The 26,347-nt window shown below is 38.6% G+C and overlaps 1 protein-coding gene across 1 annotated transcript; it reads right to left on the reverse strand.

Annotated features, from left to right (window-relative positions):
* Nucleotides 1-9,375: 9,375 nt before the first annotated feature.
* On the reverse strand, nucleotides 9,376-15,722 carry LOC143914715 (uncharacterized). Its single transcript, XM_077435015.1, has 2 exons — nucleotides 11,040-15,722; nucleotides 9,376-10,937 (listed from the first exon to the last, which is right to left on the reverse strand). Exons 1-2 carry the CDS (start codon nucleotides 15,720-15,722, stop codon nucleotides 10,638-10,640), a joined length of 4,983 nt encoding a protein of 1,660 aa, XP_077291141.1. The 3' UTR covers nucleotides 9,376-10,637.
* Between the last annotated feature and the right edge of the window lie 10,625 nt (nucleotides 15,723-26,347).

Consider the following 26,347-nt stretch of genomic DNA (forward strand, 5'->3'; position numbering starts at 1 on the left):
GGTGATGGTTAGGTTCAGATGGGTGAGGTTTGGTGTGGTATGACTTTTTTGTGGATATTTTGGGAATGTTGAATTCTCTGACTTCGGTGATGGTTAGGTTAGGTTGGGTTAGGTATTGTGAGGTAAGCACGTTTTGTGGATATTTTGTCAAGCCTAATTCTTTGATTTCGGTGATGGTTAGGTTCAGATGGGTGAGGTTTTGTAGGATAAGAACTTTTTGTGGATATTTTGGCAATGTCGAATTCTCTGACTTCGGTGATGGTTAGGTTAGGTTGGGTTAGGTATTGTGAGGTAAGCACGTTTTGTGGATATTTTGTCAAGCCTAATTCTTTGATTTCGGTGATGGTTAGGTTTAGATGGGTGAGGTTTGGTAGGATAAGAACTTTTTGTGGATATTTTGGCATTGTCGAATTCTCTGACTTCGGTGATGGTTAGGTTAGGTTGGGTTAAGTATTGTGAGGTAAGCACGTTTTGTGGATATTTTGGCAAGCCTAATTCTTTAATTTCGGTGATGGTTAGGTTCAGATGGGTGAGGTTTGGTAGGATAAGAACTTTTTGTGGATATTTTGGCATTGTCGAATTCTCTGACTTCGGTGATGGTTAGGTTAGGTTGGGTTAGGTACTGTGAGGTAAGCATGTTTTGTAGATATTTTGGCAATGTCTAATTCTTTAATTTCGTTGATGGTTAGGCTCAGATGGGTGAGGTTTGGAAGGATAAGAACTTTTTGTGGATATTTTGGCAATGTCGAATTCTCGGACTTCGGTGATGGTAAGGTTAGGTTGGGTTAGGTATGGTGAGGGAAGCACGTTTTGTGGATATTTGGCAATGTCGAATTCTTTGATTTCAGTGATGGTTAGGTTCAGATGGGAGAGGTTTGGTAGTATAAGAACTTTTTGTGGATATTTTGGCAATGTCGAATTCTTTGACTTCGGTGATGATAAGGTTAGGTTGGGTTAAATATGGTGAGGTAAGCACGTTTTGTGGATATTTTGGCAATGTCTAATTCTTTGATTTCGGTGATGGTTAGGTTCAGATGGGTGAGGTTTGGTAGGATAAGAACTTTTTGTGGATATTTTGGCAATGTCGAATTCTCTGACTTCGGTGATAGTTAGGTTAGGTTGGGTTAGGTATTGTGAGGTAAGCACGTTTTGTGGATTATTTATCAATGTCCAATTCTTTGATTTCGATGATCGTTAGGTTCAGATGGGTGAAATTTGGTAGGATAAGAACTTTTTGTGGATATTTTGGCAATGTCGAATTCTCTGACTTCGGTGATGTTTAGGTTAGGTTGGGTTAGGTATTGTGAGGTAAGCACGTTTTGTGGATATTTTGTCAAGCCTAATTCTTTGATTTCGGTGATGGTTAGGTTTAGATGGGTGAGGTTTGGTAGGATAAGAACTTTTTGTGGATATTTTGGCATTGTCGAATTCTCTGACTTCGGTGATGGTTAGGTTAGGTTGGGTTAGGTATTGTGAGGTAAGCATGTTTTGTAGATATTTTGGCAATGTCTCATTCTTTAATTTCGTTGATGGTTAGGCTCAGATGGGTGAGGTTTGGTAGGATAAGAACTTTTTGTGGATATTTTGGCAATGTCGAATTCTCTGACTTCGGTGATGGTTAGGTTAGGTTAGGTTAGGTATTGTGAGGTAAGCACGTTTTGTGGAGATTTTGGCAATGTCGAACTCTTTAATTTCGGTGATGGTTAGGTTCAGATGGGTGAGGTTTGGTAGGATAAGAACTTTTTGTGGATATTTTGGCAATGTCGAATTCTCTGACTTCGGTGATGGTTAGGTTAGGTTGGATAAAGTATAGTGAGGAAAGTTCGTTATGTGGATATTTTGGCAATGTCCATTAATTCGATTTCGGTGATGGTTAGGTTCAGATGCTTAGGTTTGGTGGGGTATTAATTTTTTTTGGATATTTTGGCAATGTTTGATTCTCTGACTTCGGTGATGGTTAGGTTAGGTTGGGTTAGGTATTGTGAGGTAAGTACGTTTTGTGGATATTTTGGCAATGTCCAATTCTTTGATTTCGGTGAAGGTTAGGTTCAGATGGGTGAGGTTTGGTAGGATAAGAACTTTTTGTGGATATTTTGGCAATGTCGAATTCTCTGACTTCGGTGATGGTTAGGTTAGGTTGGGTTAGGTATTGTGAAGTAAGCACGTTTTGTGGATATTTAATTATTGTCTAATTCTTTGATTTCGGTGATGGTTAGGTTCAGATAAGTGAGGTTTGGTAGGATAAGAACTTTTTGTGGATATTTTGGCAAGCCTAATTCTTTAATTTCGGTGATGGTTAGGTTCAGATGGGTGAGGTTTGGTAGGATAAGAACTTTTTGTGGATATTTTGGCATTGTCGAATTCTCTGACTTCGGTGATGGTTAGGTTAGGTTGGGTTAGGTACTGTGAGGGAAGCACGTTTTGTGGATATTTTGGCAATGTCGAATTCTTTGATTTCAGTGATGGTTAGGTTCAGATGGGAGAGGTTTGGTAGGATAAGAACTTTTTGTGGATATTTTGGCAATGACGAATTCTTTGACTTCGGTGATGATAAGGTTAGGTTGGGTTAAATATGGTGAGGTAAGCACGTTTTGTGGATATTTTGGCAATGTCTAATTCTTTGATTTCGGTGATGGTTAGGTTCAGATGGGTGAGGTTTGGTAGGATAAGAACTTTTTGTGGATATTTTGGCAATGTCGAATTCTCGGACTTCGGTGATGGTAAGGTTAGGTTGGGTTAGGTATGGTGAGGGAAGCACGTTTTGTGGATATTTTGGCAATGTCGAATTCTTTGATTTCAGTGATGGTTAGGTTCAGATGGGAGAGGTTTGGTAGGATAAGAACTTTTTGTGGATATTTTGGCAATGACGAATTCTTTGACTTCGGTGATGATAAGGTTAGGTTGGGTTAAATATGGTGAGGTAAGCACGTTTTGTGGATATTTTGGCAATGTCTAATTCTTTGATTTCGGTGATGGTTAGGTTCAGATGGGTGAATTTGGTAGGATAAGAACTTTTTGTGGATATTTTGGCAATGTCGAAATCTCTGACTTCGGTGATGGTTAGGTTAGGTTGGGTAAGGTATTGTGAGGTAAACTCGTTTTGTGGATTATTTATCAATATCCAATTCTTTGATTTCGGTGATGGTTAGGTTCAGATGGGTGAGGTTTTGTAGGATAAGAACTTTTTGTGGATATTTTGGCAATGTCGAATTCTCTGACTTCGGTGATGGTTAGGTTAGGTTGGGTTAGGTATTGTGAGGTAAGCACGTTTTGTGGATATTTTGTCAAGCCTAATTCTTTGATTTCGGTGATGGTTAGGTTTAGATGGGTGAGGTTTGGTAGGATAAGAACTTTTTGTGGATATTTTGGCATTGTCGAATTCTCTGACTTCGGTGATGGTTAGGTTAGGTTGGGTTAGGTATTGTGAGGTAAGCATGTTTTGTAGATATTTTGGCAATGTCTAATTCTTTAATTTCGTTGATGGTTAGGCTCAGATGGGTGAGGTTTGGTAGGATAAGAACTTTTTGTGGATATTTTGGCAATGTCGAATTCTCTGACTTCGGTGATGGTTAGGTTAGGTTAGGTTAGGTATTGTGAGGTAAGCACGTTTTGTGGAGATTTTGGCAATGTCGAACTCTTTAATTTCGGTGATGGTTAGGTTCAGATGGGTGAGGTTTGGTAGGATAAAAACTTTTTGTGGATATTTTGGCAATGTCGAATTCTCTGACTTCGGTGATGGTTAGGTTAGGTTGGATAAAGTATAGTGAGGAAAGCTCGTTATGTGGATATTTTGGCAATGTCCATTAATTCGATTTCGGTGATGGTTAGGTTCAGATGCTTAGGTTTGGTGGGGTATTAATTTTTTTTGGATATTTTGGCAATGTTGAATTCTCTGACTTAGGTGATGGTTAGGTTAGGTTGGGTTAGGTATTGTGAGGTAAGTACGTTTTGTGGATATTTTGGCAATGTCCAATTCTTTGATTTCGGTGATGGTAAGGTTCAGATGGGTGAGGTTTGGTAGGATAAGAACTTTTTGTGGATATTTTGGCAATGTCGAATTCTCTGACTTCGGTGATGGTTAGGTTAGGTTTGGTTAGGTATTGTGAAGTAAGCACGTTTTGTGGATATTTTATCATTGTCTAATTCTTTGATTTCGGTGATGGTTAGGTTCAGATAAGTGAGGTTTGGTAGGATAAGAACTTTTTGTGGATATTTTGGCAATGTCGAATTCTCTGACTTCGGTGATGGTTAGGTTAGGTTGGGTTAAGTATTGTGAGGTAAGCACGTTTTGTGGATATTTTGGCAAGTCTAATTCTTTAATTTCGGTGATGGTTAGGTTCAGATGGGTGAGGTTTGGTAGGATAAGAACTTTTTGTGGATATTTTGGCATTGTCGAATTCTCTGACTTCGGTGATGGTTAGGTTAGGTTGGGTTAGGTACTGTGAGGTAAGCATGTTTTGTTGATATTTTGGCAATGTCTAATTCTTTAATTTCGTTGATGGTTAGGCTCAGATGGGTGAGGTTTGGTAGGATAAGAACTTTTTGTGGATATTTTGGCAATGTCGAATTCTCTGACTTCGGTGATGGTTAGGTTAGGTTGGATAAAGTATAGTGAGGTAAGCACGTTTTGTGGATATTTTGGCAATGTCCAATTCTTTGATTTCGGTGATGGTTAGGTTCAGATGGGTGAGGTTTGGTAGGATTAGAACTTTTTGTGGATATTTTGGCAATGTCGAATTCTCTGACTTCGGTGATGGTTAGGTTAGGTTGGGTTAGGTATTGTGAAGTAAGCACGTTTTGTGGATATTTTATCATTGTCTAATTCTTTGATTTCGGTGATGGTTAGGTTCAGATAAGTGAGGTTTGGTAGGATAAGAACTTTTTGTGGATATTTTGGCAATGTCGAATTCTCTGACTTCGGTGATGGTTAGGTTAGGTTGGGTTAAGTATTGTGAGGTAAGCTCGTTTTGTGGATATTTTGGCAAGCCTAATTCTTTAATTTCGGTGATGGTTAGGTTCAGATGGGTGAGGTTTGGTAGGATAAGAACTTTTTGTGGATATTTTGGCAATGTCGAATTCTCTGACTTCGGTGATGGTTAGGTTAGGTTGGATAAAGTATAGTGAGGTAAGCACGTTTTGTGGATATTTTGGCAATGTCCATTTCTTCGATTTCGGTGATGGTTAGGTTCAGATGGGTGAGGTTTGGTGGGGTATGAACTTTTTGTGGATATTTTGGCAATGTTGAATTCTCTGACTTCGGTGATGGTTAGGTTAGGTTAGGTTAGGTATTGTGAGGTAAGCACGTTTTGTGGAGATTTTGGCAATGTCGAATTCTTTAATTTCGGTGATGGTTAGGTTCAGATGGGTGCGGTTTGGTAGGATAAGAGCTTTTTGTGGATATTTTGGCAATGTCGAATTCTCTGACTTCGGTGATGGTTAGGTTAGGTTGGATAAAGTATAGTGAGGAAAGCTCGTTTTTTGGATATTTTGGCAATGTCCGATAATTCGATTTCGGTGATGGTAAGGTTCAGATGCTTAGGTTTGGTGGGGTATTAATTTTTTTTGGATATTTTGGCAATGTTGGATTCTCTGACTTCGGTGATGGTTAGGTTAGGTTGGGTTAGGTATTGTGAAGTAAGCACGTTTTGTGGATATTTTATCATTGTCTTATTCTTTGATTTCGGTGATGGTTAGGTTCAGAAAAGTGAGGTTTGGTAGGATAAGAACTTTTTGTGGATATTTTGGCAATGTCGAATTCTCTGACTTCGGTGATGGTAAGGTTAGGTTGGGTTAGGTATTCTGAAGTAAGAACGTTTTGTGGATATTTTGGCAAGCTTATTCTTTGATTTCGGTGATGGTTAGGTTCAGATGGGTGAGGTTTGGTAGGATAAGAACTTTTTGTGGATATTTTGGCATTGTCGAATTCTCTGACTTCGGTGATGGTTAGGTTAGGTTGGGTTAGGTATTGTGAGGTAAGTACGTTTTGTGGATATTTTGGCAATGTCCAATTCTTTGATTTCGGTGATGGTTAGGTTCAGATGGGTGAGGTTTGGTAGGATAAGAACTTTTTGTGGATATTTTGGCAATGTCGAATTCTCTGACTTCGGTGATGGTTAGGTTAGGTTGGGTTAGGTATTGTGAAGTAAGCACGTTTTGTGGATATTTTATCATTGTCTAATTCTTTGATTTCGGTGATGGTTAGGTTCAGATAAGTGAGGTTTGGTAGGATAAGAACTTTTTGTGGATATTTTGGCAATGTCGAATTCTCTGACTTCGGTGATGGTTAGGTTAGGTTGGGTTAAGTATTGTGAGGTAAGCACGTTTTGTGGATATTTTGGCAAGCCTAATTCTTTAATTTCGGTGATGGTTAGGTTCAGATGGGTGAGGTTTGGTAGGATAAGAACTTTTTGTGGATATTTTGGCATTGTCGAATTCTCTGACTTCGGTGATGGTTAGGTTAGGTTGGGTTAGGTACTGTGAGGTAAGCATGTTTTGTTGATATTTTGGCAATGTCTAATTCTTTAATTTCGTTGATGGTTAGGCTCAGATGGGTGAGGTTTGGTAGGATAAGAACTTTTTGTGGATATTTTGGCAATGTCGAATTCTCTGACTTCGGTGATGGTTAGGTTAGGTTGGATAAAGTATAGTGAGGTAAGCACGTTTTGTGGATATTTTGGCAATGTCCATTTCTTCGATTTCGGTGATGGTTAGGTTCAGATGGGTGAGGTTTGGTGGGGTATGAACTTTTTGTGGATATTTTGGCAATGTTGAATTCTCTGACTTCGGTGATGGTTAGGTTAGGTTAGGTTAGGTATTGTGAGGTAAGCACGTTTTGTGGAGATTTTGGCAATGTCGAATTCTTTAATTTCGGTGATGGTTAGGTTCAGATGGGTGAGGTTTGGTAGGATAAGAGCTTTTTGTGGATATTTTGGCAATGTCGAATTCTCTGACTTCGGTGATGGTTAGGTTAGGTTGGATAAAGTATAGTGAGGAAAGCTCGTTTTGTGGATATTTTGGCAATGTCCGATAATTCGATTTCGGTGATGGTAAGGTTCAGATGCTTAGGTTTGGTGGAGTATTAATTTTTTTTGGATATTTTGGCAATGTTGGATTCTCCGACTTGGGTGATGGTTAGGTTAGGTTGGGTTAGGTATTGTGAAGTAAGCACGTTTTGTGGATATTTTATCATTGTCTAATTCTTTGATTTCGGTGATGGTTAGGTTCAGAAAAGTGAGGTTTGGTAGGATAAGAACTTTTTGTGGATATTTTGGCAATGTCGAATTCTCTGACTTCGGTGATGGTTAGGTTAGGTTGGGTTAGGTATTCTGAAGTAAGAACGTTTTGTGGATATTTTGGCAAGCCTAATTTTTTGATTTCGGTGATGGTTAGGTTCAGATGGGTGAGGTTTGGTAGGATAAGAACTTTTTGTGGATATTTTGGCATTGTCGAATTCTCTGACTTCGGTGATGGTTAGGTTAGGTTGGGTTAGGTACTGTGAGGTAAGCATGTTTTGTAGATATTTTGGCAATGTCTAATTCTTTAATTTCGTTGATGGTTAGGCTCAGATGGGTGAGGTTTGGTAGGATAAGAACTTTTTGTGGATATTTTGGCAATGTCGAATTCTCTGACTTCGGTGAAGGTTAGGTTAGGTTGGGTTAGGTATTGTGAGGTAAGCACGTTTTGTGGATATTTTGTCAAGCCTAATTCTTTGATTTCGGTGATGGTTAGGTTCAGATGGGTGAGGTTTGGTAGGATAAGAACTTTTTGTGGATATTTTGGCAATGTCGAATTCTCTGACTTCGGTGATGGTTAGGTTAGGTTGGGTTAGGTATTGTGAAGTAAGCACGTTTTGTGGATATTTTATCATTGTCTAATTCTTTGATTTCGGTGATGGTTAGGTTCAGATAAGTGAGGTTTGGTAGGATAAGAACTTTTTGTGGATATTTTGGCAATGTCGAATTCTCTGACTTCGGTGATGGTTAGGTTAGGTTGGGTTAAGTATTGTGAGGTAAGCACGTTTTGTGGATATTTTGGCAAGTCTAATTCTTTAATTTCGGTGATGGTTAGGTTCAGATGGGTGAGGTTTGGTAGGATAAGAACTTTTTGTGGATATTTTGGCATTGTCGAATTCTCTGACTTCGGTGATGGTTAGGTTAGGTTGGGTTAGGTACTGTGAGGTAAGCATGTTTTGTTGATATTTTGGCAATGTCTAATTCTTTAATTTCGTTGATGGTTAGGCTCAGATGGGTGAGGTTTGGTAGGATAAGAACTTTTTGTGGATATTTTGGCAATGTCGAATTCTCTGACTTCGGTGATGGTTAGGTTAGGTTGGGTTAGGTATTGTTAAGTAAGCACGTTTTGTGGATATTTTATCATTGTCTAATTCTTTGATTTCGGTGATGGTTAGGTTCAGATAAGTGAGGTTTGGTAGGATAAGAACTTTTTGTGGATATTTTGGCAATGTCGAATTCTCTGACTTCGGTGATGGTTAGGTTAGGTTGGGTTAAGTATTGTGAGGTAAGCACGTTTTGTGGATATTTTGGCAAGTCTAATTCTTTAATTTCGGTGATAGTTAGGTTCAGATGGGTGAGGTTTGGTAGGATAAGAACTTTTTGTGGATATTTTGGCATTGTCGAATTCTCTGACTTCGGTGATGGTTAGGTTAGGTTGGGTTAGGTACTGTGAGGTAAGCATGTTTTGTTGATATTTTGGCAATGTCTAATTCTTTAATTTCGTTGATGGTTAGGCTCAGATGGGTGAGGTTTGGTAGGATAAGAACTTTTTGTGGATATTTTGGCAATGTCGAATTCTCTGACTTCGGTGATGGTTAGGTTAGGTTGGATAAAGTATAGTGAGGAAAGCTCGTTTTGTGGATATTTTGGCAATGTCCGATAATTCGATTTCGGTGATGGTAAGGTTCAGATGCTTAGGTTTGGTGGAGTATTAATTTTTTTTGGATATTTTGGCAATGTTGGATTCTCTGACTTCGGTGATGGTTAGGTTAGGTTGGGTTAGGTATTGTGAAGTAAGCACGTTTTGTGGATATTTTATCATTGTCTAATTCTTTGATTTCGGTGATGGTTAGGTTCAGAAAAGTGAGGTTTGGTAGGATAAGAACTTTTTGTGGATATTTTGGCAATGTCGAATTCTCTGACTTCGGTGATGGTTAGGTTAGGTTGGGTTAGGTATTCTGAAGTAAGAACGTTTTGTGGATATTTTGGCAAGCCTAATTTTTTGATTTCGGTGATGGTTAGGTTCAGATGGGTGAGGTTTGGTAGGATAAGAACTTTTTGTGGATATTTTGGCATTGTCGAATTCTCTGACTTCGGTGATGGTTAGGTTAGGTTGGGTTAGGTACTGTGAGGTAAGTGGAAAAGACTTCGATAATGGTTTGATGTAGTTTATTGAAATGTAAAATTTGCACGTGGTGGGCCAGCGGAGCGTACGGAACACAAGCTGTCCGTACGCCGTCTACTCGGTGACTCTGTCGACCGTCGCGTATTTCCGCTTGGGCCGACACTAATGCCAACTCGTCAATAATGCCAATCGACAATCAGTTAATAAGACTGTTTGCCACACGTCATTACAAAAGTCGGAACATAGTCCCACATAGGAAAACTGTTGAACAATACAGTTATTCTACAGAGTTACAGCATTACTGACGAGTCGTTTACAATAAATCATAGCTCTTAAAATAATTAAATAGAGGGTGAATAATGAAACCTTTGCCTCATCCAGTGTGAGGATAAAATCAATTTATTGGTTCAGTAATATTTCAACTTATAGGTATACCTCTGGTGAATGTTGTTTCTATTTACATTAAAATTTTTGAAATCTCCTTTGAAGCTGTGAATAAGCATTACAAGATAAGTTTACTTTAAAGAAGAGAGAGTGGACTGTATATGGTTTAAAACTTAAGCATTCCTCATCTTGATGTTAACTTAGACAATACAATGTTGACACTGTTACAGTTGTCAAGACAGATCAGCTATTACCGATCAACTAAACTTGATTAGTGAGTGTAATGCTCCTAAGTTAACTTGATTTCATCAACAAGTAGCACAAACATTGCTAAATTAAAAGTAAATTGGAAAGTCATTCATTCATTCCTACAAGCAGGAAATGAAGGCGAACTATGATTATAGATGTCTCTACGTTAAACATCGAAATGTTCAGTATTATAATATTTACTTATTCTATGATTCACATAAATACTATAAACAGTAAGAGTTAACTTATGTTTTCATAACAAGAAACATAAGACCTGCGGATGACTCCCGGCAGGTTATAATTAAGTAGACATGAAATAATTTAAGATGCTCCATTAAGTGTGGCTTGGAGACTAACATTAACAAATCATGAATCTAATTTTAACTGTCAAATTTGAACAGTTTATTTTAAACTCGGATATAATCCTTCCGAGTGATGACATGAGACAAGTCTTATATTATAAAGACAAAATGATTAGATTAAATTCGGAGATATATACTGCCGAATGTTAAAATGAAAATAGCTTAAATTATACACACAACACAATTAAAGTGAATTACGGAGTACTACTATTAACATTGAATGATTTAAACTCATGATTACATCTAATAAGTAATATGAGTTGGGGGTAGTGTCTTCGGGTTAAACTAAGCTACCGAAGTTGACGGAATTGAAGCTGCTGTTTCTCCTCCCTCTTGCTGATCTTCCTTCCTGTCAAGTGGTCCTTGTGGTAGAATCGGCAATGGCGCCACTAGATGACTGGACCGACGAAACTCTCCGCTGGCAGTAAAGACGTCGACGACTCGAACTCTGCCATCTGGTCCGGGATACAATTTAGTGACTCGACCCAAGACCCATCGGGTTGGCAGCATGTGTTCCTCCTTTAACAGGACCATTTGACCCACACTCAGATTGTTGCTCGAGTCCTTCTTCCATTTGTGTCGTAACTGCAAAGAATGTAAATATTCCGCCGACCAACGTTTCCAAAATGCTGCTGTGGTCAATTGTATCTGAAGCAGATTGGCATGGACATTAGTGTTATATTTAACCTCCATTGGAAGAGCGAGTAAGGATCTGCCAATTAAGAAATGTCCAGGTGTGAGGGGTAAAAGGTCTAGTGGATCCGAAGACAAGGGACTAAGAGGACGGGAATTCATGCAAGCTTCTATTTGAGTCAATACCGTACAAAATGATTCGAAATTTAAGGTGGTGGCCTTTAACACCTTGTTTAAATGAATCTTCATGGATTTAACCGCTGCTTCCCACAGCCCTCCCATGTGAGGCGCCCTTGGCGGGTTAAACTTCCAACGAATCCCTTCGGAGGCTACATACCGTAGTAGCTTCTCCTCATGAGGACGTTCGTAAATTAATTTTACTAAATTAACGAGTTCACGACTTGCACCGACAAAATTAGTAGCATTGTCGGAATATATCGTATTGGGCCTGCCACGTCTGGCTACGAATCTTCTTAAACAATTTAAGAAATTTGAACTCGTTAAGTCTCCGACAAGTTCCAAGTGAACTGCCTTACTGGAAAAACACACAAAGACACAAACGTAACCCTTAATTATCTTAGAATTCTTATTGCAACCACTCTTCACAGGAAAAGGTCCTGCGAAATCTATCCCCACATGACTGAAAGGAAAATTCGCAGTGGTACGTTCAAGCGGGAGTAATCCCATTAATCTATTGTGTGACAGTGGTTTATTTCTGAAACAAATGACACATGAACGCACCACTCCTTTGACAGTATTATGTCCGGCCAATGGCCAATAGGTCTGCCGCAATAACGACAGTAAGGCTTGAGTACCCAAGTGAATATATTTCAAGTGCGCATCTCGGACAATCATGTGTGTAAGTTTATGCTTATTTGACAAGATAATGGGTGACGTTGATAGAGTTGTTCCCAGAGGAAGTCTACTTCCAACACAAATTAAATTCTCGTGGAATAGAGGGGACAATTTAGCTAATTTACTGCTACTGGGAATTGGATGTCCCTTGCTCAGCAAACGATATTCCAATGGAAATGATTCCATTTGCGATAACCTTATCAAATTATTTAAAGCATCTTTTAATTCTAAAGCGGACGGTTCGTTATTTTCTTTAACGTTTAATTGTTTATTCCTTAGTGGCCGACGAACATATGATAAAACTCGAAGGAGTCTTGGAAGATGAGAATGTTTATCTATCCAATTATTTTCCCTCACAAGGGTAGCGTTAGTGACTACCCTTCTCTCTGGAAGATCTATTGTGATCTCAGGAGGTCTTCGAGGCCATCGTGATTCGTCTAATTTCAACCAACTAGGGCCGTCCCACCATAACGAATTATGATTTAATTCTGATGGTTGAGTCCCTCGAGAAATTAAATCTGCTGGATTGTCTGTAGAGGAGACATGGTACCACTCAATGGGTTGAGATATTGATTGGATTTCGGCCACTCGATTGGCAACGAAGGTGGTCCATTTACATGACTCTCCTCTAATCCAATGCAATGCGACGGTTGAATCCGTCCAATAATATTTTTCATTAATATGAATTGTTAATTGGTCTATTGTTGACTTCATTAACTTTGATAATAACATAGCGGAGCACAGCTCTAAACGCGGAATAGTTACAAAACTGAGCGGAGCGACTCTCGAACGAGAACACACAAGATGACATTTGGAATTTCCCAATTGATCAGTACATTTTACATAAATACAAGCACCATAAGCTTTCTCGGATGCGTCACAAAATCCGTGTGCCTGTATATTAATGACATTATTTAGTATTATCAATCTAGGAATTTTATAAAGTTTCATGACTGTATTGGATAATTGACAATCTTTCCATTTTTTGAAGATTGTCTGAGGAATGAATTCATCCCAACCAATGGTTTGTTGCCAGACAGATTGCATTAATATCTTATAATTAATTAACAATGGAGATAATAGTCCTAATGGGTCGAAGATCTGACTAATTACTGATAAAAAGTTTCTTTTTGTTATATTTTCAGTCTCGACTTCGGTTTGAACCTTAAATACAAAAACGTCTTCCCGCGGTTTCCAAAATAAACCTAAAGTTTTGTGTGATTCGTTAGAGAAGTTAAAATCTGAACAATCGTCAGCTTTAACATCCGTGATTATATCGGAGTTGTTCGATGTCCATTTGCTTAAGGGCATACCGGCTGATAATAATATGGTTTCCAGTTGAACCTTTAATAATTTACCAGCTTCAATAGTATTAGTTCCCGTGAGCAAATCATCAACATAAAAATCACGTTCGATCACTTTACTAGCGATGGGATATTTGTTTCTATTCTCCTCTGCTAACTGATTTAGACATCTAGTAGCTAAAAATGGGGCTGAAGCAGTTCCGAATGTTACTGTATTAAGCTTGTAATGCTTGAATTTACTCTGGGGATCTGTTCGCCAAATGATTCGTTGTACATTTTTATTTTCCTCTGCTATTTGAATCTGTCGGTACATCTGCTTAATATCCGCAGTAATCACGTATTTATGGAGTCGAAAGTTGAGTAGTAAACTTAACAAATCTGATTGGACATTAGGTCCCACCATCAAAATATTATTTAGTGAGATATTAGACGTTGTCTTTGCGGACGCATCAAAAACTACACGATATTTAGTGGTAAGGCTAGACTCCTTAACCACGACGTGATGAGGTAAATAACAATGAACCTCATGTGCCTCCGGAGGTTCACACTCTGACATATGTCCTAAATTTATGTACTCTTCTAAAACTTTATTGTATTCCATTTTTAAATTATTATTGGCTAAAAAACGTCTTTCCAAAGTTTTGTGTCTTTTCTCCGCAATGTGCAATGAACTTCCTAATACTACCGGGGAATTTTTATATGGTAAAGCTACACAAAATCTACCGTTTTTATCTCGTGATGTGTGTGCTTGGAAATGTTCCTCACATCTTTTCTCCTCAAGAGATTGATGTTTTACCATAGGAACCTGGTCGATCATCCAAAAGTTTTGAATGTGACTGTCTAATTGACTTAAGCCTATGTGGCTCTTCCCTGGAGCATTATTTACTTCGGGATATGGACCAACTATTGTCCATCCGAATTCGGTATCCTTTAAGATAGGCATACCTTTTCCTAACTGGATGGTTCCTGCTTTCATAGCATGAACGCAAATCTCGGCGCCGAGCAATAAATCGATTGGCGTCGGTTTATTCCAAAGGGGATCTGATAACTTGATTCCCGCTGGTATTGAAATTAACTGTTGATCCAGTTTCACAGTTGGAATTTCGCCAGTAATTTCTGGTAATACCAAACACAACACTTTGGTTGAGTAATTAGTGGTTGAAGACCTTATGGTCACCTTGGTGATGTGACGAATGCTACTTTCTTGATTAGCGATACCTACAATTTTTTGAGAGATTTTCTCTAATTTGAAGTTATTCTTCTTAGCGAAAGATGTGGTAACATAGTTGACTTGTGAGCCGGAATCTAATAATGTGCGACCCTTAACGACCGTTCCATTGGACGTTATAATGTCTACTTGTACCGTCGGTAAAATTATCTCCCTTTGAGAGAAATGAGTAGAATGAGCATTAATTGACTTCCTTCCCGTATTATTGGAACTAAATGTATCGTCCTGATGCAACAAAGTGTGATGGTTTTGTTTGCACCTTAAGCAATTATAGTTAGACTTGCAATTTGTTATCTTATGCGATGAATTTAAACATTTAAAACACATGTTATTAGATTTAACGAATTCATTTCTTTCCATACTGGATTTTGCTTTGAATTTATCACATTTGCCTATGAAATGATTATTTCGACAGAATGCGCATGCGTTTACCTTACTTGATGGGTTTTTGTTCGCGACATGAGTTCTCATGATTCTTTGACGACTATGAGGGAATTCCTTCACCGTAGTTACAGATGCAGTAGATTGTAATACATTACATCTATTCTGCAAGAATGTCTCTAAACTTTCATATGGTGGCATTTCTCTGCTAACCAGCGATATTTCCCAGTCTCTTACTATATTAAAAGGTAATTTCCTTAGAACTAAACATGTTACCCATGGATCTAAAATTTCTCTCGCGTAACCCAACGATTCAATGTTTTTAATACACACTGTTACCTGATTCAATAGATTTCTCAATTCGATATGTGATTCTCTTGTGATTAATTTTAAGTCACAAAGTGAATTAATCCTAGTTTTGAGATTAAGTCTTGGTAAATTATATTGCTTGTCTAAAATACTCCAAGCTATTTCGTAATTGTCTGAGCTAATATCTAAACCTGATACAGCTGCCAAAGCGGGACCGATTAAGGATTGATGCAAATATTGCAATTTCGTGACATTCGAATATTCCGTTTTGTTTCCTATTATATTCTTAAAAGCTTGTTGAAACGATTGCCATTCAGATGGATCTCCCTGAAATGTGGGAATGGTTAACGTCGGTAACTTATCTCTAGCAAATTTAATTGTTGCTTGCTCTACCTTTAGTTTACTATCTTGAAAGGATTGGCAATCTAATGCTGCTTTAAGATTTTTAACTGTTATTGTAATTGCATCGTACTCTTCGTCTATTTTGGCCGCTTTCGGTATGTCTGTAAGGTTATCTAAATACTCGTAATGGAGTTTTCGGACATAATCGTATGCTTCTTTAATGGTTTGATACTGTCCTTCATCTAATTCGGAGGATTTATCTATTTTTCCTTTTAGTCTTTGTACCGCGCCTGAATACCTTAATTCTATTGACGTCATTATGACTTCTACTTTTTTTTCCTTCGCTAATATTTCTATCGATTGAGTCTGACTTCGAGTCTGATGTATTCTAGAGCTTGACCTGTCTCTAATAGGTTCTACGTCCCTAGTTGGATTTCGACCTTTATGCGACTTGGAAGTCGAAGCTTCTATTTCCTCGTTTTCAGCACTTGACATTTGTTTCAGAAAGTTGCACTATTTCGTCTCATAAATACAGTTGTTCTCTACTATAGCTGTCAATTGAACTATTCGTAGAGATAAGGTAATAATATTCAATGATTAACCGTGAATCTTAATATTCTACTTTAACTATTATCACCAGAATCTATCCAACATATTTTGGAAGAAATTACAACCCTAAATTGGTGGGTGCTTGATTTAAACCACTTTGGGGCTACAAGTCTTGTGATTTATTTTAAATCACCACTGTTTCATCACACATTATGAAACAAAGAGATCTACCGATGATGCCGGTATGTACTTGATTTAATCCACTTTGGGGCTACAAGTGTAATTCCACATTTATCGTGGAAGGGGGGGGGGGGAGGGTGTTTCTACACACATTAAGAAACAAAGATCTACCGATATGCATATACCGGTATGTACTTGGTTTAAGCCACTTTGGGGCTACAAGTATAATTCCACATTTATCGTGGAAGGGGGGGGGGGGGAGGAGGGTGTTTCTACACACATTAAGAAACAAAGATCTACCGATATGAATATACCGGTATGTACTTGGTTTAAGCCACTTTGGGGCTACAAGTATAATTCCACATTTATCGTGGAAGGGGGGGGGGGGGAGGGTGTTTCTACACACATTAAGAAACAAAGATCTACCGATATGAATATACCGGTATGTACTTGGTTTAAGCCACTTTGGGGCTACAAGTATAATTCTCCACGTGCTTTGCTAATTTTACACTACATCTGATTTTACACTTTTAATACGAAATTCGATGCGACCGATGAAACCTTCCTTCGTAGCGCGATATTATTTTATACAATCGCGTTAATTAATTGTTATACTTTAAAACATATTTTAAAAACTGACCTACCCACATGATTGCCTTTTGAACAGATTGCCTGAGATTGAATACATTCACTTACTTGAATATCCTTTACGATGTTTATGTGATCGTTCCGATAATTTTGGATTACCTCTGTGTCCCATGCGTCTTTGTAGGTTATGTTTTTATTTATATATTTTCTGCGTCAATCACGCGGTCATGTACCTCTGTACATCAATCAATATATTGCTGAAATAGAAGCAAACATGTTATTAGTATTGGAAAGGTATGGATAGTAACAAAGGAACGATACCGATTTCTTAATTGACATCCATTTTTTCTCGACCACGTTTTTTCCTATTGGTTTGTCCGTTTGGTGTTGTGGCCTAGGTTACTGGTGTCCGGTTCGAAGTGACCATCATGGAAAAGACTTCGATAATGGTTTGATGTAGTTTATTGAAATGTAAAATTTGCACGTGGTGGGCCAGCGGAGCGTACGGAACACAAGCTGTCCGTACGCCGTCTACTCGGTGACTCTGTCGACCGTCGCGTATTTCCGCTTGGGCCGACACTAATGCCAACTCGTCAATAATGCCAATCGACAATCAGTTAATAAGACTGTTTGCCACACGTCATTACAAAAGTCGGAACAGTAAGCATGTTTTGTAGATATTTTGGCAATGTCTAATTCTTTAATTTCGTTGATGGTTAGGCTCAGATGGGTGAGGTTTGGTAGGATAAGAACTTTTTGTGGATATTTTGGCAATGTCGAATTCTCTGACTTCGGTGATGGTTAGGTTAGGTTGGGTTAGGTATTGTGAGGTAAGCACGTTTTGTGGATATTTTGTCAAGCCTAATTCTTTGATTTCGGTGATGGTTAGGTTCAGATGGGTGAGGTTTGGTGGGGTATGAACTTTTTGTGGATATTTTGGCAATGTTGAATTCTCTGACTTCGGTGATGGTTAGGTTAGGTTGGGTTAGGTATTGTGAGGTAAGCACGTTTTGTGGATATTTTGTCAAGCCTAATTCTTTGATTTCGGTGATGGTTAGGTTCAGATGGGTGAGGTTTGGTGGGGTATGAACTTTTTGTGGATATTTTGGCAATGTTGAATTCTCTGACTTCGGTGATGGTTAGGTTAGGTTGGGTTAGGTATTGTGAGGTAAGCACGTTTTGTGGATATTTTGTAAAGCCTAATTCTTTGAATTCGGTGATGGTTAGGTTCAGATGGGTGAGGCTTGGTAGGATAAGAACTTTTTGTGGATATTTTGGCATTGTCGAATTCTCTGACTTCGGTGATGGTTAGGTTAGGTTGGGTTAGGTACTGTGAGGTGAGCATGTTTTGTAGATATTTTGGCAATGTCTAATTCTTTAATTTCGTTAATAATTAGGCTCAGATGGGTGAGGTTTGGTAGGATAAGAACTTTTTGTGGATATTTTGGCAATGTCGAATTCTTTGACTTCGGTGATGATAAGGTTAGGTTGGGTTAAATATGGTGAGGTAAGCACGTTTTGTGGATATTTTGGCAATGTCTAATTCTTTGATTTCGGTGATGGTTAGGTTCAGATGGGTGAGGTTTGGTAGGATAAGAACTTTTTGTGGATATTTTGGCAATGTCGAATTCTCTGACTTCGGTGATGGTTAGGTTAGGTTGGGTTAGGTATTGTGAGGTAAACACGTTTTGTGGATTATTTATTAATATCCAATTCTTTGATTTCGGTGATGGTTAGGTTCAGATGGGTGAGGTTTTGTAGGATAAGAACTTTTTGTGGATATTTTGGCAATGTCGAATTCTCTGACTTCGGTGATGGTTTGGTTAGGTTGGGTTAGGTATTGTGAGGTAAGCACGTTTTGTGGATATTTTGTCAAGCCTAATTCTTTGATTTCGGTGATGGTTAGGTTCAGATGGGTGAGGTTTGGTAGGATAAGACCTTTTTGTGGATATTTTGGCATTGTCGAATTCTCTGACTTCGGTGATGGTTAGGTTAGGTTGGGTTAGGTACTGTGAGGTAAGCATGTTTTGTAGATATTTTGGCAATGTCTAATTCTTTAATTTCGTTGATGGTTAGGCTCAGATGGGTGAGGTTTGGTAGGATAAGAACTTTTTGTGGATATTTTGGCAATGTCGAATTCTCTGACTTCGGTGATGGTTAGGTTAGGTTGGGTTAGGTATTGTGAGGTAAGCACGTTTTGTGGATATTTTGTCAAGCCTAATTCTTTGATTTCGGTGATGGTTAGGTTCAGATGGGTGAGGTTTGGTGGGGTATGAACTTTTTGTGGATATTTTGGCAATGTTGAATTCTCTGACTTCGGTGATGGTTAGGTTAGGTTGGGTTAGGTATTGTGAGGTAAGCACGTTTTGTGGATATTTTGTCAAGCCTAATTCTTTGATTTCGGTGATGGTTAGGTTCAGATGGGTGAGGTTTGGTGGGGTATGAACTTTTTGTGGATATTTTGGCAATGTTGAATTCTCTGACTTCGGTGATGGTTAGGTTAGGTTGGGTTAGGTATTGTGAGGTAAGCACGTTTTGTGGATATTTTGTAAAGCCTAATTCTTTGAATTCGGTGATGGTTAGGTTCAGATGGGTGAGGCTTGGTAGGATAAGAACTTTTTGTGGATATTTTGGCATTGTCGAATTCTCTGACTTCGGTGATGGTTAGGTTAGGTTGGGTTAGGTACTGTGAGGTAAGCATGTTTTGTAGATATTTTGGCAATGTCTAATTCTTTAATTTCGTTAATAATTAGGCTCAGATGGGTGAGGTTTGGTAGGATAAGAACTTTTTGTGGATATTTTGGCAATGTCGAATTCTTTGACTTCGGTGATGATAAGGTTAGGTTGGGTTAAATATGGTGAGGTAAGCACGTTTTGTGGATATTTTGGCAATGTCTAATTCTTTGATTTCGGTGATGGTTAGGTTCAGATGGGTGAGGTTTGGTAGGATAAGAACTTTTTGTGGATATTTTGGCAATGTCGAATTCTCTGACTTCGGTGATGGTTAGGTTAGGTTGGGTTAGGTATTGTGAGGTAAACACGTTTTGTGGATTATTTATTAATATCCAATTCTTTGATTTCGGTGATGGTTAGGTTCAGATGGGTGAGGTTTTGTAGGATAAGAACTTTTTGTGGATATTTTGGCAATGTCGAATTCTCTGACTTCGGTGATGGTTTGGTTAGGTTGGGTTAGGTATTGTGAGGTAAGCACGTTTTGTGGATATTTTGTCAAGCCTAATTCTTTGATTTCGGTGATGGTTAGGTTCAGATGGGTGAGGTTTGGTAGGATAAGACCTTTTTGTGGATATTTTGGCATTGTCGAATTCTCTGACTTCGGTGATGGTTAGGTTAGGTTGGGTTAGGTACTGTGAGGTAAGCATGTTTTGTAGATATTTTGGCAATGTCTAATTCTTTAATTTCGTTGATGGTTAGGCTCAGATGGGTGAGGTTTGGTAGGATAAGAACTTTTTGTGGATATTTTGGCAATGTCGAATTCTCTGACTTCGGTGATGGTTAGGTTAGGTTGGGTTAGGTATTGTGAGGTAAGCACGTTTTGTGGATATTTTGTCAAGCCTAATTCTTTGATTTCGGTGATGGTTAGGTTCAGATGGGTGAGGTTTGGTGGGGTATGAACTTTTTGTGGATATTTTGGCAATGTTGAATTCTCTGACTTCGGTGATGGTTAGGTTAGGTTGGGTTAGGTATTGTGAGGTAAGCACGTTTTGTGGATATTTTGTCAAGCCTAATTCTTTGATTTCGGTGATGGTTAGGTTCAGATGGGTGAGGCTTGGTAGGATAAGAACTTTTTGTGGATATTTTGGCAATGTCGAATTCTCTGACTTCGGTGATGGTTAGGTTAGGTTGGGTTAGGTACTGTGAGGTAAGCATGTTTTGTAGATATTTTAGCAATGTCTAATTCTTTAATTTCGTTGATGGTTAGGCTCAGATGGGTGAGGTTTGGTAGGATAAGAACTTTTTGTGGATATTTTGGCAATGTCGAATTCTCTGACTTCGATGATGGTTAGGTTAAGTTGGATAAGGTATAGTGAGGTAAGCACGTTTTGTGGATATTTTGGCAATGTCCATTTCTTCGATTTCGGTGATGGTTAGGTTCAGATGGGTGAGGTTTGGTAGGATAAGAACTTTTTGTGGATATTTTGGCAATGTCGAATTCTCTGACTTCGGTGATGGTTAGGTTAGGTTGGGTTAGGTATTGTGAAGTAAGCACGTTTTGTGGATATTTTATCATTGTCTAATTCTTTAATTTCGGTGATGGTTAGGTTCAGATGGGTGAGGTTTGGTAGGATAAGAACTTTTTGTGGATATTTTGGCATTGTCGAATTCTCTGACTTCGGTGATGGTTAGGTTAGGTTGGGTTAGGTACTGTGAGGTAAGCATGTTTTGTTGATATTTTGGCAATGTCTAATTCTTTAATTTCGTTGATGGTTAGGCTCAGATGGGTGAGGTTTGGTAGGATAAGAACTTTTTGTGGATATTTTGGCAATGTCGAATTCTCTGACTTCGGTGATGGTTAGGTTAGGTTGGATAAAGTATAGTGAGGAAAGCTCGTTTTGTGGATATTTTGGCAATGTCCGATAATTCGATTTCGGTGATGGTAAGGTTCAGATGCTTAGGTTTGGTGGAGTATTAATTTTTTTTGGATATTTTGGCAATGTTGGATTCTCTGACTTCGGTGATGGTTAGGTTAGGTTGGGTTAGGTATTGTGAAGTAAGCACGTTTTGTGGATATTTTATCATTGTCTAATTCTTTGATTTCGGTGATGGTTAGGTTCAGAAAAGTGAGTTTTGGTAGGATAAGAACTTTTTGTGGATATTTTGGCAATGTCGAATTCTCTGACTTCGGTGATGGTTAGGTTAGGTTGGGTTAGGTATTCTGAAGTAAGAACGTTTTGTGGATATTTTGGCAAGCCTAATTTTTTGATTTCGGTGATGGTTAGGTTCAGATGGGTGAGGTTTGGTAGGATAAGAACTTTTTGTGGATATTTTGGCAATGTCGAATTCTCTGACTTCGGTGATGGTTAGGTTAGGTTGGGTTAGGTACTGTGAGGTAAGCATGTTTTGTAGATATTTTGGCAATGTCTAATTCTTTAATTTCGTTGATGGTTAGGCTCAGATGGGTGAGGTTTGGTAGGATAAGAACTTTTTGTGGATATTTTGGCAATGTCGAATTCTCTGACTTCGGTGATGGTTAGGTTAGGTTGGGTTAGGTATTGTGAGGTAAGCACGTTTTGTGGATATTTTGTCAAGCCTAATTCTTTGATTTCGGTGATGGTTAGGTTCAGATGGGTGAGGTTTGGTGGGGTATGAACTTTTTGTGGATATTTTGGCAATGTTGAATTCTCTGACTTCGGTGATGGTTAGGTTAGGTTGGGTTAGGTATTGTGAGGTAAGCACGTTTTGTGGATATTTTGTCAAGCCTAATTCTTTGATTTCGGTGATGGTTAGGTTCAGATGGGTGAGGTTTGGTGGGGTATGAACTTTTTGTGGATATTTTGGCAATGTTAAATTCTCTGACTTCGGTGATGGTTAGGTTAGGTTGGGTTAGGTATTGTGAGGTAAGCACGTTTTGTGGATATTTTGTAAAGCCTAATTCTTTGAATTCGGTGATGGTTAGGTTCAGATGGGTGAGGCTTGGTAGGATAAGAACTTTTTGTGGATATTTTGGCATTGTCGAATTCTCTGACTTCGGTGATGGTTAGGTTAGGTTGGGTTAGGTACTGTGAGGTAAGCATGTTTTGTAGATATTTTGGCAATGTCTAATTCTTTAATTTCGTTAATAATTAGGCTCAGATGGGTGAGGTTTGGTAGGATAAGAACTTTTTGTGGATATTTTGGCAATGTCGAATTCTTTGACTTCGGTGATGATAAGGTTAGGTTGGGTTAAATATGGTGAGGTAAGCACGTTTTGTGGATATTTTGGCAATGTCTAATTCTTTGATTTCGGTGATGGTTAGGTTCAGATGGGTGAGGTTTGGTAGGATAAGAACTTTTTGTGGATATTTTGGCAATGTCGAATTCTCTGACTTCGGTGATGGTTAGGTTAGGTTGGGTTAGGTATTGTGAGGTAAACACGTTTTGTGGATTATTTATTAATATCCAATTCTTTGATTTCGGTGATGGTTAGGTTCAGATGGGTGAGGTTTTGTAGGATAAGAACTTTTTGTGGATATTTTGGCAATGTCGAATTCTCTGACTTCGGTGATGGTTTGGTTAGGTTGGGTTAGGTATTGTGAGGTAAGCACGTTTTGTGGATATTTTGTCAAGCCTAATTCTTTGATTTCGGTGATGGTTAGGTTCAGATGGGTGAGGTTTGGTAGGATAAGACCTTTTTGTGGATATTTTGGCATTGTCGAATTCTCTGACTTCGGTGATGGTTAGGTTAGGTTGGGTTAGGTACTGTGAGGTAAGCATGTTTTGTAGATATTTTGGCAATGTCTAATTCTTTAATTTCGTTGATGGTTAGGCTCAGATGGGTGAGGTTTGGTAGGATAAGAACTTTTTGTGGATATTTTGGCAATGTCGAATTCTCTGACTTCGGTGATGGTTAGGTTAGGTTGGGTTAGGTATTGTGAGGTAAGCACGTTTTGTGGATATTTTGTCAAGCCTAATTCTTTGATTTCGGTGATGGTTAGGTTCAGATGGGTGAGGTTTGGTGGGGTATGAACTTTTTGTGGATATTTTGGCAATGTTGAATTCTCTGACTTCGGTGATGGTTAGGTTAGGTTGGGTTAGGTATTGTGAGGTAAGCACGTTTTGTGGATATTTTGTCAAGCCTAATTCTTTGATTTCGGTGATGGTTAGGTTCAGATGGGTGAGGTTTGGTGGGGTATGAACTTTTTGTGGATATTTTGGCAATGTTGAATTCTCTGACTTCGGTGATGGTTAGGTTAGGTTGGGTTAGGTATTGTGAGGTAAGCACGTTTTGTGGATATTTTGTAAAGCCTAATTCTTTGAATTCGGTGATGGTTAGGTTCAGATGGGTGAGGCTTGGTAGGATAAGAACTTTTTGTGGATATTTTGGCATTGTCGGATTCTCTGACTTCGGTGATGGTTAGGTTAGGTTGGGTTAGGTACTGTGAGGTAAGCATGTTTTGTAGATATTTTGGCAATGTCTAATTCTTTAATTTCGTTAATAATTAGGCTCAGATGGGTGAGGTTTGGTAGGATAAGAACTTTTTGTGGATATTTTGGCAATGTCGAATTCTTTGACTTCGGTGATGATAAGGTTAGGTTGGGTTAAATATGGTGAGGTAAGCACGTTTTGTGGATATTTTGGCAATGTCTAATTCTTTGATTTCGGTGATGGTTAGGTTCAGATGGGTGAGGTTTGGTAGGATAAGAACTTTTTGTGGATATTTTGGCAATGTCGAATTCTCTGACTTCGGTGATGGTTAGGTTAGGTTGGGTTAGGTATTGTGAGGTAAACACGTTTTGTGGATTATTTATTAATATCCAATTCTTTGATTTCGGTGATGGTTAGGTTCAGATGGGTGAGGTTTTGTAGGATAAGAACTTTTTGTGGATATTTTGGCAATGTCGAATTCTCTGACTTCGGTGATGGTTTGGTTAGGTTGGGTTAGGTATTGTGAGGTAAGCACGTTTTGTGGATATTTTGTCAAGCCTAATTCTTTGATTTCGGTGATGGTTAGGTTCAGATGGGTGAGGTTTGGTGGGGTATGAACTTTTTGTGGATATTTTGGCAATGTTGAATTCTCTGACTTCGGTGATGGTTAGGTTAGGTTGGGTTAGGTATTGTGAGGTAAGCACGTTTTGTGGATATTTTGTCAAGCCTAATTCTTTGATTTCGGTGATGGTTAGGTTCAGATGGGTGAGGCTTGGTAGGATAAGAACTTTTTGTGGATATTTTGGCATTGTCGAATTCTCTGACTTCGGTGATGGTTAGGTTAGGTTAAGTTAGGTACTGTGAGGTAAGCATCTTTTGTAGATATTTTGGCAATGTCTAATTCTTTAATTTCGTTGATGGTTAGGCTCAGATGGGTGAGGTTTGGTAGGATAAGAACTTTTTGTGGATATTTTGGCAATGTCGAATTCTCTGACTTCGGTGATGGTTAGGTTAGGTTGGGTTAGGTACTGTGAGGTAAGCATGTTTTGTAGATATTTTAGCAATGTCTAATTCTTTAATTTCGTTGATGGTTAGGCTCAGATGGGTGAGGTTTGGTAGGATAAGAACTTTTTGTGGATATTTTGGCAATGTCGAATTCTCTGACTTCGATGATGGTTAGGTTAAGTTGGATAAGGTATAGTGAGGTAAGCACGTTTTGTGGATATTTTGGCAATGTCCATTTCTTCGATTTCGGTGATGGTTAGGTTCAGATGGGTGAGGTTTGGTAGGATAAGAACTTTTTGTGGATATTTTGGCAATGTCGAATTCTCTGACTTCGGTGATGGTTAGGTTAGGTTGGGTTAGGTATTGTGAAGTAAGCACGTTTTGTGGATATTTTATCATTGTCTAATTCTTTGATTTCGGTGATGGTTAGGTTCAGATAAGTGAGGTTTGGTAGGATAAGAACTTTTTGTGGATATTTTGGCAATGTCGAATTCTCTGACTTCGGTGATGGTTAGGTTAGGTTGGGTTAAGTATTGTGAGGTAAGCACGTTTTGTGGATATTTTGGCAAGCCTTATTCTTTAATTTCGGTGATGGTTAGGTTCAGATGGGTGAGGTTTGGTAGGATAAGAACTTTTTGTGGATATTTTGGCATTGTCGAATTCTCTGACTTCGGTGATGGTTAGGTTAGGTTGGGTTAGGTACTGTGAGGTAAGCATGTTTTGTAGATATTTTGGCAATGTCTAATTCTTTAATTTCGTTGATGGTTAGGCTCAGATGGGTGAGGTTTGGTAGGATAAGAACTTTTTGTGGATATTTTGGCAATGTCGAATTCTCTGACTTCGGTGATGGTTAGGTTAGGTTGGATAAAGTATAGTGAGGTAAGCACGTTTTGTGGATATTTTGGCAATGTCCATTTCTTCGATTTCGGTGATGGTTAGGTTCAGATGGGTGAGGTTTGGTGGGGTATGAACTTTTTGTGGATATTTTGGCAATGTTGAATTCTCTGACTTCGGTGATGGTTAGGTTAGGTTAGGTTAGGTATTGTGAGGTAAGCACGTTTTGTGGAGATTTTGGCAATGTCGAATTCTTTAATTTCGGTGATGGTTAGGTTCAGATGGGTGAGGTTTGGTAGGATAAGAGCTTTTTTTGGATATTTTGGCAATGTCGAATTCTCTGACTTCGGTGATGGTTAGGTTAGGTTGGATAAAGTATAGTGAGGAAAGCTCGTTTTTTGGATATTTTGGCAATGTCCGATAATTCGATTTCGGTGATGGTAAGGTTCAGATGCTTAGGTTTGGTGGGGTATTAATTTTTTTTGGATATTTTGGCAATGTTGGATTCTCTGACTTCGGTGATGGTTAGGTTAGGTTGGGTTAGGTATTGTGAAGTAAGCACGTTTTGTGGATATTTTATCATTGTCTAATTCTTTGATTACGGTGATGGTTAGGTTCAGATGGGTGAGGTTTGGTAGGATAAGAACTTTTTGTGGATATTTTGGCAATGTCGAATTCTCTGACTTCGGTGATGGTTAGGTTA

Source organism: Arctopsyche grandis, chromosome 7 (genome assembly GCF_051622035.1).
Source record: "Arctopsyche grandis isolate Sample6627 chromosome 7, ASM5162203v2, whole genome shotgun sequence".
Taxonomy (NCBI): domain Eukaryota; kingdom Metazoa; phylum Arthropoda; class Insecta; order Trichoptera; family Hydropsychidae; genus Arctopsyche; species Arctopsyche grandis.

Excerpts from the sequence above, each read along its gene's own strand:
- LOC143914715 (XM_077435015.1), bottom strand. The coding sequence starts at position 15,722 with ATGACGTCAATAGAATTAAGGTATTCAGGCGCGGTACAAAGACTAAAA. Across the intron at positions 10,938-11,039 it reads TACTCGCTCTTCCAATGGAG|TTACGACACAAATGGAAGAA; the intron begins GTTAAATATAAC and ends CATTCTTTGCAG.